The 14465-nt window shown below is 39.1% G+C and overlaps 1 protein-coding gene across 1 annotated transcript; it reads left to right on the top strand.

Annotated features, from left to right (window-relative positions):
- Nucleotides 1-3530: 3530 nt before the first annotated feature.
- LOC117668859 (vomeronasal type-2 receptor 26-like) lies at nucleotides 3531-12677 on the top strand. The gene is made up of 4 exons (XM_060693682.2): nucleotides 3531-3674; nucleotides 4413-5267; nucleotides 8757-8984; nucleotides 12254-12677. Exons 1-4 carry the CDS (start codon nucleotides 3531-3533, stop codon nucleotides 12542-12544), a joined length of 1518 nt encoding a protein of 505 aa, XP_060549665.2. The 3' UTR covers nucleotides 12545-12677.
- Nucleotides 12678-14465: the final 1788 nt, after the last annotated feature.

Below are 14465 nucleotides of genomic sequence, written 5' to 3'. Positions count from 1 at the left end.
AGAAGATAATCAGCCTACAGATGATATTTCATTCCATGATGATGGATGATTTCACCCAATGGCTTCTTGTAGATGTTTAAGAGCAGATAAAAAGCACTGTGGGAGTCCTGAGAGCCCTATATTTAGTTCTGAATCCCAATTGAAAGATGTACAGATAATTCATCCTGGAATTGCAGCATGACCACCTCCTGAACAACCTTCCCAGAATGGGAGGGTTGGAGATAGGATGACAATCCTGTCACTGCGTTTTAGTATTTACCAGCTGAGCTCATTATTTCTGGAGTGTCAGACTTTCTGTAGCTTGCCAACTTCTTATCAGTAAGCTACGTGTATCCGCATTCTTTCACTTGCTTCTCACACTTTCCTTTGTTCTCTTGCCAGAAAGGTCCGGCTGAGAAATACCCGGCACGAACTTTTGCAAAAATGTAACAATTAATTTTCTTAGTTAGTGAGGTGTTTTATTTTCTTTATAACAAATAAATGAGTTCTCTTAGAAAATATCTTCGGGTTTTGTTTTTCTTAAAGTATACTTGCAAGGAAAAGTCTTGATCCTCCCCTTGTAATCAGGTGCAATTATCCCAAAAGCAGAATGGGATTAATCAACACCCTGACAAATCCAGTAATGTATTCTTAAGGAGGGGCATAGCATAGCACGAATACTATATTCTCCTCACTTTTCAACCCTATCTAGACAAGTGAGACTGTTGAGATCCTGTTCCAATGCCTGGAGGCTCTATAACTGGGCAGGAACAAACCCTGAATCAAGGCTAACAAAGCTTTGACTCATGATTGTGGACATTGGGCAGCCCTCTCCTCTACACCCGAGGACTTTTAATCCATAATCTTGGGTTAGGCTGCATTTCTCAATTCAAGATCGATACACAAACTGGGGGTCCTCTTGGATTCACAGTATTGGTCAAGGAGCAGGTGGTAAATGTGATTGGGATAGCAGTTGTGTGTTCCATCTCTTGTGTCAATTGCATCCTTTCTTGAATTGAGAGAACTTTCTGTTGGATACTTATGGCCCTAAGATGTTAAGGCAGTCCTGTGAGATACCTTATATAGAATACAATAGGATTCTTTATTGGCCAAGTATGATTAGACACACAAGGAATTTGTCTTTGGTGCATATAGAGAAAACAGAAAAAAATACATTCATCAAGAATCATAAGATACAACACTAAATTATAAAAATACAAGCAACATGGTTATAGTTATGAGTGGGAAGAGATCGGTAATCATATGATACAACACTTAGTGATAGTCATAAGACATTGAGAAGTCTCATATTGAAATGAAATAACATCAGCTACTACTATTGGTCAGCATTAAGACATAAAAGTAATTTTAAAATGAATGTGAAAGTTACAAGTTGGGCCTGGCTTTAGAATCGATCACAAATTTATTGGTAATTTATGTCCCTCACTTTTCTTCTAACATATAGTGCAAATTTGAGGATTGTTGTCACATCTCAGTCAGGGGTGGGTTCTACTTACCTTTCCTACCGGTTCGCAATGGGACCCCACACGTCAGTTTCAGTGGGTGGAGCTTCCAGCTGGTTTTACTACCGTTTCTATAGAACCGGTGTGAACCGGGGGGGCAACCCACCACTGGTTTCAGTCCTGTTATTTGATTAATGGATGGAATTGCTAATACTATGTTCAGAATAGAGAAGCATATTCTTAATTCTACAGGGTAATGGCAATTTCAAGGTGGCACTTTTCTTCAATCTCCCTTATAATTATCAAAAAGATAATTATTGACCTTGTTGCTTTTTAAAATCCTCAAAGACAGACAGTTTAATTATTTCATATGTTTTGAAAAAAATGTATTTAGAGTTTGGGGCAAGTAAGATCATTATTTGAATGATTTCTCAGAATGATTTTTATTCTAAAGTTCAGAAGCTAATGGAAGTTATGTGAGGAATAGACAAATTTATTTATTGTCTATTCTTGGAAGTTCTTAAGTTTACATGAAATTATAGAAAGCTTGTAAAGTAGCCCATGATGATATTGGTTCTTTTCCTATTATTGCCACATATACCTTGCAAACTTCAAACAATAACATGCAGATTCCAAGCCACTGTCCCGATTGTTCACAAATATTTTCAACCAGGTGACCTCATCATTGGTGGTATTACTTCATTCATCTTCATAAGTAAAATTGTAGAACACTTTGAGGAGGTTCCCAGGAAATCTGCTGTTGGTGAACCAGTGTAAGGCATTAATATTATTGGTAGTGGCTTGTTGCACATTCAATTAAATGTTTAGATTGGATTTGGCATTTTGTATGTCTATTAAGTCGTTCCAAAGAACCCGAGATAGACAGATGTTTGATGGTGTTTGGAGCATTGCTTCAGAATGCAAGTTGTTCCGAGTAAAGCTGCCTTTTGTAATTATTACTATTATTATTTTCTTTGTATTATTATAGCAATGTATGTGAAATTCTTTTGTACACTTATTCTCTGTGTTATACTTAATCCCAATGTTGCATGTATACATTTTAAAATATAAATGAAGTAATACTTTTCAACCCATATATGTTTTCACTGTGCTTTCTAAAGGAAACTGATAGTGAGACTCTCTGTTCCTTGAAGAAAGGGGAAGGGATCAAAGTAATTATTTAGTCTTTCGTGATATCAGATTTCACATATTTCTGTGGATTATACATCAGTTTCTAAAACTGGGTCTCAAAGAAAGCAAAATTATAGTTAACCATTAAAATAATACTGTTAAGTCAGAGATGCAGCATGTTTTCCCCTAGTAAATAAAAGACCAATAAATAAATTTGCCCGTTTGACCATGCATTGAAGGTTTTTGGAGTTGGGAGGTGAGAAATACATGGATTGGGATAATTTGATTACTAAAAATCATATTCTGCTTTTGTAATATTTTTTAGAAATCCGGATTTCAACATTATATGAAGTTCTTACAGTTAAACTAATAATGATAATACATCATTTCGCTAAAATTATTTTTAAGATAGAGAAAACTTTGGATTTTGCTTAAACTGGCTTTTGCATATAATGGAATTTTAAAGTACTTATTAAATTACTTACTATAGATATAAAATATAATATAATCTATTTTGTACCTGATGATGTGTTGCTGCTAAAAGAATAATAATTTTTGTAGATTCTGGAACAGGATTTAGATACTCTCTTAAGAAAAGGTAAAAGAAACCAAAGCCAAAATCAATGGTATTTGTTTTTTGCTCAGTATCGTATAATCAAAATTGTTTAACAAATACACTCATGAAAACCCAGAAACGATTCTACTGAATAGTAACTAATTGATCAATTAACATTATTCCTATGGAATTCAATTTCACTGTCCTTTTTACACACGGAGTATTTATTTGATACAGCATCTAATTGCCATTGCAGAGTTCTGATCAAGTTTTATCAGCATATTTTGAGCTTGATATTTGCTGTGAAGAAGATCAATGAAGACCTCCAACTCTTACCTAACCTCACCTTGGGATTCAGAATATATGATAGTTATGGTGGAGAGTACTCATATCCTGCCACAATGGAACTTTTTTCCAGTCAGAACCAATTCATTCCCAACTACAAATGTGACATCCTGAACAATCTCATATCTGTTCTTGGAACTCTTGATCCTGAATATTCTTTTACTATTGAAGACATTTTACGCATTTATAAGGTTCCCCAGGTAAGATTCATTAATAGTAAGTTGCCCATATATTGCTTTATATTTTCAGACGGATAGATTGCAAGACATTAGTATATATTTAATTTAGTATACATTTAACTATGAAGTATATTTAAGAAAATGTATTTATCAAAGCATAAAGCAAAGTGAATTTAATTTCAGAATTTGGTATAATAGGTCAATTTCAAAAATTAATCATTAATAATCATTCCCTGTTGTGTAGGAGCTTTGGATTCCCTCTCAAGGAATTTGCTATTGTGTTGAACAGAAAAAAAAATGTAATGTTTCTGAATTGTGTTTATTTATGTTGTTAGACTCAGATGTATTCAGATGTTCATGGAGTTACACATAGTGTTTCTCCTTTATTTCTCTCCAACTATCAGTGTGAAAGACCGTGAAGTGCCCAAAGTTACACAGTGAGCATCCTTAGCTAATACTAAACATCATCTGCCCATAATCACTGCTCTATCTCTCTTTTACTCTTTCTTTGATTAACATGGACTTGAACATTTTATTGTTGAAGAGAAAGAAGTAATCTGCAAGTTCAATAGAAAGAGGATGGAGAGAATCATTCAGTTGGGCAGATGAAAGGGAACTCAACAATCATTTACCTCAAACCAATTCTCACAAATATTTCATACACATAAATAATGTGAAGGCATATCCAGAACTTTTTATTTGCAGAAGATGCATATCAGTTTTATCAACCATTTTTCTGTCTATTTTTTGTTCCTATAGTTCCTATATGGCCCTCCTCCAAGTATGAATGGTAAAACTGATATCCCCTTCTATTACCACATGGTTCCAGGTGAAGACTTAAATTATAGAGGAATTCTTCAGCTACTTGTCCATTTCAGGTGGACCTGGGTTGGGATTCTTGTGAAAGGAGAAGTTGGAGCAAAATTTGAACAACTGATATTTTCATGGTTTTCTCTCCATGGTATCTGTATTGCTTTCTTAGAACAAAAACTTGGGACAATTTATATCAGTAATGTGGATGATGGTCTGAAATGGTTTGTGGAGACATTTCATCTTTTTACTAACAGCAAAGCTAATGTTGTGATAATCAATGATAAATATGTTTTACATTTAAGATGGTTGTTATATCTACCTGAAATGGAAATGGTTTCTATAAAACCAAAAGGTACAGTATGGATTGTGGCTTCCCAAATCAGTATTGCTTCATTCTTTTATCAGAAAAGCTGGGACATACAAGTTCTCCATGGTGCGCTGTCCTTTGCAGGTTACTCAAATGAGGTTGAAGGATTCCAACATTTTCTTCAGACAAGAAGCCATTTCTCATTCTTTCCCCAAGATGGTTTCATTAAAGATGTATGGGAACATGCATTTGGCTGTGTATTTCCAGACCCGTTTGTGAATCAGGAAACTGAGGGTATCTGCACCGGGAAAGAGAAACTGGAGAGCCTTCCTGGGGCTTTTTTTGAAATGAGGCTGACCAGTCCCAGTTACAGCATATACAATGCAGTGTATGCTGTGGCACATGCTTTACATGCCATACAGGTGGGTCAACAACCACATAGGAGAAGGTTGAGCATCAGGAAACCTAATCTTCAGGATGTACAGCCATGGCAGGTAATTTTCTCATAAGTTAAATAATGAGGGAAATGAGATATGAATGTTGAATTAGAAGTGACATTGTTCTGTGAATAGAAAGTTAGGAATTTCTCTTGTGTCTCCTGCCTTAGTCTTCCAACCTTACTTCTTCTCTAAGTCCTTTCCTGCACAATTTTCTCCTTAGATTCCTATTCTTCAGGAACACCCTTAAAATAGCTTCTGTCAAAACCAGTTAGCTAAGTTAGCTAAGAAAGTCTTGCCAGTGGATACAGAGAGACATTGACAGTCCCATTAGCATAGAGGAGATCCTCTAATGTGAATACATCAAAAATTTCCTTTGATTTTCTTATGGAAACCAATTGTCTAGTTCTGCTCTTCCACCATTATTCACCTGATAAACTTTATTCTAATATCTGATCCATTCCACTTCCAAATGCATCCTTTGGGTGCATTTAACACCCTGGTACCCTACTCTCCACCACTTAGAAACACAATTACATTTGCAGCCATAAACTGATGGAAAGCTACCACTCCTGCAAAAATTACCCTTATAAGTCCTGGTTTGGAAGGCAACTGCTTGACATCTAAGTGACCAGCATAAAGCAACCCTTCTAACCTTGAACCAGGTTAGTTAGGAAAATGTAAACTGTTAAAAAACTGATACTTAATGGACCACGTTTATTTGCAGTTGGGACATTACCAGCACTGAAGAGCAAAAGATGATCTGGAGTCCTAATCTCCACTATTCTATAAGCCATACCCATGTCCCTCTCCTCATTCAAGTTGTATTATGTAAATCCAATCTAGCTATTATGCCCTTTTGATAATAAATGCTTCAATGGTCCCAATGAGGCAGAAACCCCAAATCAGTTGCATGTGGGATGAATTAGCAACTTAAGTTGCAAATGTATTGGTTGACCTGGGAGGAGTCCTCAATGGGGAATTGGATCCTAATGACCACATCCTCTATGCATGGCACAAATATCTCCTTTAGCCCAGGAGGCCAAAGAATTCCTACTCACCCATTGGCAAAACTCAGAAATCAATAATTGCAAAAATGTGCCTCGCTATTAACTGTGTAATAATCTTTAGAGATCTTTCTTTTGCCAAGATTCTAGTAATATGACATCAATCACCTATCAACCCTGCTCCATTAAAATGCTTCATTCAAGAGACACATACTGAGGAAAAATTTTCTGCCAAGCTAAGTGGACTCCCCTCTAAATCAAATGATAACTGAGCTACCTCAGATGTCCTACAGTACTCATGAAAAATTATAACATCCTTAGCCAAGAAAGCGCTCCACCAGCATGTATTCCATAATAATAATGTGCTTTCAGGCAATTATTGCTCAATTCCAAGCTATTGTTTCACTAGATCAGGGGACTGCAAACTTAAACACTCAAAGATCCATTTGGACCCGTTTCCCACAGAAAAAGAAAAAACATACCAGCAGCCACAAAACCTGGGTGGGTGTGGCCAACTCGATGTCACTCACTCCAGTCCAGCCACGCCTACCCAGCCACAAAACCATTCTCTATGTCTCTCTCTCCCCCTCTCCCTATCTTGCTCCTCTCTCTCTCTCCCTTTCTCTTTATCTCTGTCCCTCTCCCTATCTTATCATCTCTCCTCCCTCCCTCTCTATCTCTCCTCCCTCTCCTCTCTTCCCCATATCTCTCTGTCTCCCTCTGTATCTCTCTCTCTCCCCCTCTCCCCCCTCTCTCTGTGTATTATTGTGTGTGTCTCTATGTCTCTCTCTCCCTCTCTCTGTGTATCACTCTGTGTGTGTGTCTCTATGTCTCTCGCTCTACCCTCTCTCTCTATATGTGTGTATGTGTGTGTGTCACTCTCTCTCTCTGAGTCTCTCTGAGACTCCGTCACAGAGTCTGAATGGCCACCTCACCCCCTTTTATACCCTGTGTGGTGTGGTCCAGTGACTCAGCTTAATCTCTGGCATGCCTTTTCTTCTGTTGTGCGCGTTTATCTCTGCGATGCTGCCGAGGATCCAGCCAAGACTCATTTCCCTCATCACTGTCCACCTGTGGCTGCGTGGATGTGCTTGGCCCCAGCCCTATCTCTTGCCCTTCAGCAGACACCGAAGGCATTGCTCAGGTAACGGAGCCACAACAGGTGCAAACTCCTGCCTGAAGTGGCAGGAAGCGAAGGCTGCCTTATGAGCAAATGTGGCATGAAGGCAGGTACAGGGCCGCTTAACTCCTGCACTCTCTGGTGACCCTCCTACCTCACCTCCTCTTGTGACTCCCTGGCAAGCTGTGGCTGAGCCGGGAGCGGGCACAATGTTGGGAGACCCTTCTTAAGCAAGCAGCTGTCCGCCCCGCCTGCACCTTTTCTGCGCTTTGGCGTTTGCTTGAGGAAGGTCTCCCCATGTGTTCACATGCTCCTGGCTCAGCCACAGCCCATCAGGGGGTCACAAGAGGAGAAGGGGGAGGAGGATCACCCAAAGAGAAGGCTGGCGATCGTTCCTCAGCCAACCTGAATTTCAAAAAATATCCAAAAAAATAAAAGAGGCGAAGGATTGGGCCAACCAGTGATGGCACAGGGAGCCACAGCAGAGGGCCCAGAGAGGCACATGTGGCTCTGGAGCTGCAGGTTGCCAACACCTGTACTAGATCAAGGGTGTCATGCTTGCATCGTAATGGAATCGTCACGTGATGCATCTCGACTTTTTTCCCTTTGGGCAGGCCATGAGTTTGAGAGGCCTGCACTAGATGTTTGTTAACATCAAAAACACCTTTTGCTATCACTTACCAGTCTTATGTATTTGCTGAACTGGATCTTCTCTTATCAGAAGAGAAAATATGAACAACTGCTTGCATGCAAGAAAAGGGAAGCCATAAAAAACTCTTTCAAACAGCCAGTTCCAATGACTCAACCTCATTCACAATTCTGGCATATCCCAAAAATACTTGGTACTGTTTTTTTTAGGGTTGTAAAACTCAGTCAACCATTAGATAGCAGCAAAAAGCCTTTTCTGTGTCTCTCTATTGCCACCAAGTGACTAGTTAGATTTTTTCAGACATCCAGACATGGAATGCCGTAAACTACAATTACAACTGCAATAATTGTGCCTATTATATTATTTGTAGATCTATAATTTTGTATCTGAATCTTCCTTCATTTGCATATCTCTAATAATAGCTGGGAAGAATATTTCTATTTGGTGCTTGCAAAATAATAATACAAACTTTACCATCTTTATGTGATAAATAATACCTGCCTACCAAATTAGGTATACTTTTGAGAATTAAATTCTCCTAGATTTACTGACGTAGGGTGGGATGTGGGTGTTAGATTTCTTTTATTATTAAATAGTTGTAGACTATGTAAAATAATTTTTATCAATAATGCCATATAAGCTATTGTATCTGGTGGGCCACCAAAACATTACAAATTATCCCTCTCCTTGTTTTGATCTGTCACATAATTCTGTATCTTAACCATGCTTTCTCTCTGTCTTCTCTTTTTTACAAATGTTTCTATATTCAGCTTCACTTCTTTTTGAAAAGAATTGCATTTAACAACAGTGCTGGGGATGAAATTTCCTTTGATGAAAAAGGAGAACTGGTTACAGGACTGGATATTGAGAACTGGGTCACATTCCCCAACCAATCCTTGCATCGAATGAAAGTTGGGAAGCTGGATCCCTGGGCTGCTGAAGACCAAATGTTCACCATTCATGAGGAAGCCATCACGTGGCCTAGTGCTTTCAACCAAGTAAGTTCTGAATGTTGATTATCTTGTTTGGATGTCTGGGATGATTCTTACCATCCATAGTTGGAGCCAGGAATTTTTGCTAAGCCATAAATTACTGCACTGATTTACACTGTAAATCAACTGTTCCAACTGTGATATTTAGCAAATCACCCTTTGTGATTTGAGGACATTACATGACCACAAAGCGACTTCATGCCAGCTTCCCTATTGACTTTGTTTGTGAAGTCACAATTGATGAACAAATGACCATGGGGACACTGCAATAGCCAGAGCTTTGAAGTATAGTCATTAATATTTTTTTCAGGTTCTTCATAACTTTGAGGAGTCACTAAGAAAATAGCAAGGATCCCTGTATCCAAATCTATATCTTTTCACAGAGAAAGAAGATAACATGATTCTTTCAGATGATATGAATCTGTCTATAACTGAGAAGAATTAAATGCAGTATAAAAATTAGATTTATGAAAAACAGTAAACTTTAATCAGTAGATGTTGTGATGGGTCAGATGTGGGTGTGTCAAGTGAGATCTTGTAATGGGTCTTGTGATGGGGAGGTTATGCCACGTGTTGGTCACTGGGATGTGAAGTACTGGTTGGAGGGAGGGTTGTGTTGGTTGGTTGAGAGTTGGTGCCATCACTGATTGGTTGCGTGATTGATTTGAATTCTGAGGGGTTTGTAGGCTGATTATAGGTCAATGTTTCTGTTGATGTGATTGCTTATGGAGTGCCAGACTTTGATGAACTCATACATGTGTTGGTGGTAGCATGGCCAATGATTCTGGTGTTACTTCAATCAAGTTAATACTGTTTGGTGTGGGTAGAGATTAAGGATTTTTGATCATGGCATTTGACTACCAGCTGATATTCATATATTCTGGTTTTTAAGACCCATCACTAGATTCTCTCTTGACACATCCACACCTGACCCATCACATGACCTCCTGACTACACAAAGTCTTTATAAGCAGAAAAACACAGAAACCCCCTAAACTCTACTACAGATATTACTTAGCCTGGTAATGAAACATTCATAAACCAACCCACAAGCTCAGAGAATAATCTCCACCTCATCAAGAGGTCCTCCTGGGGAAGTAGGATTTGGATTATCATATACAGGATCAATACATCTTATGGACAAAGTCACTCAGAGCCACTCTCAATTTGAGAACAGGCATGGAGGAGGACCATTAGAGATGTCCATGGAATGGACTTACTTGATTTTCTGGGAGCAGTTTGATCCTATTAAACCTGAGAAAGTAGACTAGATCCTCAGCACTGATCCTGTTAGACTGAGGAAGTAGACTGTATCCTCAAGATTGTCAACAAAACAACTGGTTCGTTAGATCCTTGTCCCTCTATAATAATTGGTGAAAGCCTCCATGAGAGTGTTGTGAAGTTGGTTCCAGGCAGTGATTAATACATCAAAACAGGAAAAGGTTTTTCCAGCACCATTCAAGGAGACCTTGATCCATTCCCTCCTCAAGAAAAATTCATTGGAACCAATCTGTATGCACAATTTCCATCCAGGCTTTCACTATTCCCTCTTAGGGATGGTGTAGAAAAGTGGAACTCCTAAGTATCCTGATAAAAAAGATTATCTGGACCCCTTTCAGGGTTTCAGGCTTGATGCAATGGAGACTGTATTGGTCAAGCTTGTGGATGATATTTGTTAAGACTGGGATAAAAATAGTGCACCCATCCTTGCTCCCTTTGACCTTTCAGTGGATTTCTGTATAATGGCTATGGTATCCTTTTGGGCCAACTGCAGGATTTGGCACTCAGTGGTACCAGTGTATTTCACTGGTTTGGCTTCTTTCTCCAAGGCTATTTGTAGCCAATGTAAATATGGAGTGAGAGGTCCAGTCTACAACTACTTCTTTGAGAGGTGGCATAAGGCTCAGTACTCTCTCCAGTACTTTTAAATGTCTTCATAAAACCACTGGATGGGACCGTCTGGCACCAAGAATGAGATATCATAGATGATACTCAGCTCTACATTTCTATCTCTGATGATCTAAAGAATGTAATGGTTTGGCCTTTAGGAAGGCCTGGAGGTTGTAGGGGCCTGGATAGGTCTTCACCTGAACTCTCATAAAATGAAGTAGCTATGGATTGAGGAGACCTCAAGATCCTGTTGTTTATCATATTTAGTTATCAATGATGTTGCACAACCTTAATTTCACCTGGTACACAAACTTAATATTCAAAGAGTAGGTGGAAATCATCGTTAGTAGAGCCTTTGTTGTGTACCAGTTGCACCCTTATATAGTTAAATGGATTGTGGATTTTCACTCATGCCCTGCTCATATCTTATATGGATTATTGCAATGTGCTCTATATAGCTCTTGAAGCTATATAGAATTTAGGTTGGTACAAAATGCAGTGATCCACACAGTTTTGGAGGCACCAAGGGTGGCACACATAATACCACTGTTGTGCAAGTTGCATTGGTTATCAGTTTGCTTCTGGGTCCAATAAAAGGTGCTATTACCTTTAAAGCCTTAAGTAGCATGGTTCCAAGATATCTGAGGAGCAGTGGAACTAACCTGCTCCACTGATTACAGCAGAAGGGGGCTGCTGTGGGTACTATCTGCTAGAAAGAAATTTGATAGGTAGGGTGAAGGAGAAGAGCTGTTTTCATTTAGAGTCACGACAATGTGAAATGTTCTACTACCCAAGGTAGGAACTAATCCCATTCTTTTGGCCTTCTGGATGGATATCAGAACTTGGTTCTGCTGGTTGTCCTGGGGCCCCAAGAAGAGTGCTCACTGCTGGAGATGGTTGATGGGGGCAAGACCAACTTCTCTCCTGCCTTCCATTTCCTTGATTTTGATGTTCATATAATTTTAAAAATTTTAACTGATTTTATATTTGTCTTTTGCTTTTTGTAAGCCACATAGTCACTTTATCAATGAGATGGATAGCATATGGTTGACTCAGCCTTCCATCCTTTTGAGGTAGGTAAATTGAGGACCCGGACTGTGGACAATAAGTCAACTTTGTATAGAACAACACCGCTTGGGGGGTGGGCGAAAGCCCTAATAAGCAGGTATATACAAAAAAAAAAAAGTATGCAGGCTATTGCTATAATGCATTGTAAGCCGCCCTGAGACTACGGAGAAGGGCGGCATATAAATTGGACTAATAAAATAAATAAAATAAATATAAATAACTAAATTAAATATTAAACAGTCATGATTTTTAAAATCTTCTTTTTAAACATCAGAGTGGACACTAATATTTCCCTTCTTATTTTACTTATTGGGTAGACACGGCCTATTTCAGTGTGTACTGAGAGCTGCTCCCCTGGTAATTTCAAAAGAAAGCAGGAGGCAAAGCCGTTTTGCTGCTATGATTGTCATCCATGTCCCAAAGAGAAAATATCAAGCCAGAAGGGTAAGAGGCATCATGAACCAAATTGCATTACAGCTCTACAGAAAGCTGAGTTATATATTTTGTTTGTTGAGAGATTATGCTGTCATCAAAAGGAAGGATTCTTTTACCAACTGAAAGAAGACTTAAGGCAAAGAGTTAAGCATTCAACTATGGCTCTGGTTTAAAAAACAAATAAAAAGAAGCAAACAATTAATTGAGTGATTAAAATAATATTGAAACTCCGAATTTCCCTTACAGTGGGAATATTTTGTCATTTCTGTAACTGTGTATTATTTATTCTTCATTAAATCTGTGCCACATGAATGTTTTGAAAATATATGGAAAAGGGGCAAATCCTTAGCTCTTTTCCATTTATGGATATGAACACATATTTTATCCCACAGGAATTTACAAAATGAAGAAAATTCAGTATGGATGAAGTGATAGAATAGATATTATTTTTATTTTTATTTATATTATTCACAATAATAATCAATAAGCACATAGACTTATAAACCATTTTACAGTGCTTTACAGCCCTGTCTAAGCAGCTTACAGTGTCAGCCTCTTGCTCCCAACAATCAGGATCCTCATTTTACTCACCTTGGAAGGATGAAAAGCTGAGTCAATACTGTTAAAAAGATATTGTAGCAGGTGCTTCCCATAAAGACAAGATGCAATTTTGTAACCAGATAAATATATAGCTAATACATATAATAGATAAGAGGTAGTAATAACATTAGAAATATTAAGTAGAATCCTATGGAGATAATTGCCTTGTTAAAATCCAAAGATAAGACTGCTAAATCAGATGGATAGGTCTTCAGCTAATGTCAGTGCCATTTTTGCTGTTAAGAAAGACAATTTAATATGCCATAATAATATTCATAGAATAATCACAAAACACAAGCAGTATTTTCAATATATGCAGAAATGAATGTATGTTTATATATAATACATGTATATTTATTTACTTATTTATTTATTAAATTTATATACCGCCCTATTCCTAAGGGACTCAGGGCGGTGAACAGCGAACGATAAAAATACATTTAATACAAATGTTAATAATAAAAAACCAATTAAAATATACTAAACATTCTGGTCCTAGATAATTCAAGACATCCCAGTTTAAAATAAAATCAAAAAGCAATATAAAAGGAAAGTTAGGCCAGGCCGGCCTGCTGAAACAGGAATGTTTTGAGGGCATGGCGGAAAGTGCACAGATCCGGAATCTTCTGTATCTCTGGGGGGAGCTCATTCGAGATGGTGGGTGCCCTCACAGAAAAGGCTCTCCCCCTGGGGGCCGCCAGTCGACATTGTTTGCCTGATGGCACCCTGAGAAGCCCCTCTCTATGGGAGCGTACTGGGCGGTGAGAGGCTATTGGTGGCAGAAGGCGGTCTCGTAAGTACCCCGGTCCTAAGCCATGGAGCGCTCTAAAGGTGGTAACTAAGACCTTGAAGTGCACCCGGAAGACCACAGGGAGCCAGTGCAGCTCGCGCAGGAGGGGAGCCACATGGGAGCGCCATGCTGCTCCCATAACTACCCGCGCGGCCGCATTCTGGACCAGCTGGAGCCTCTGGGTGCTCCTCAAGGGGAGCCCCATGTAGAGAGCATTACAGTAGTCCAGGCGTGAAGTGACGAGGGCATGAGTGACCATTTTTAATGAGTCCCGATCCAGAAAGGGACGCAACTGGCGAATCAGGCGAACCTGATAAAAAGACCTCCCGGCCACAGCCATCAAGTGTTCTTCTAAAGACAGCGGTGAATCCAAGAGGACGCCTAAGTTGCGAACCCTCTCCATGGGGGGCAATGACTCATCCCCAATAGTCAGTGATGGCACCAATTGACTATATCGGGATGTCAGAAACCACAGCCACTCGGTCTTGGATGGGTTGAGCCTGAGTCTGTTCCTCCCCATCCAGATCCGTACAGCCTCCAGGCACTGGGACATCACTTTAAGGGCATCATTGGGGTGGTCTGGGGTGGAGATGTATAGCTGAGTATCATCAGCATACTGATGATACTTCACCCCAAAACCACGGATGATCTCACCCAGCGGCTTCACATAAATGTTGAACAGAAGGGGTGAGAGAACCGACCCC

This window comes from Pantherophis guttatus, chromosome 4 (assembly GCF_059756535.1).
Source record: "Pantherophis guttatus breed Tessera chromosome 4, ASM5975653v1, whole genome shotgun sequence".
NCBI classification, from domain to species: domain Eukaryota; kingdom Metazoa; phylum Chordata; class Lepidosauria; order Squamata; family Colubridae; genus Pantherophis; species Pantherophis guttatus.
Note: the sequence above shows the minus strand (reverse complement) of the source record. Positions and strands in the feature narration are given on the sequence as shown.

Bases quoted from the DNA above. Each gene is read 5' to 3' on its own strand.
- LOC117668859 (XM_060693682.2), top strand. From the start codon at position 3,531: ATGGAACTTTTTTCCAGTCAGAACCAATTCATTCCCAACTACAAATGT. The intron at 3,675-4,412 runs GTAAGATTCATT...TTGTTCCTATAG, and splicing joins GCATTTATAAGGTTCCCCAG to TTCCTATATGGCCCTCCTCC. The intron at 5,268-8,756 runs GTAATTTTCTCA...TTCTATATTCAG, and splicing joins AGGATGTACAGCCATGGCAG to CTTCACTTCTTTTTGAAAAG.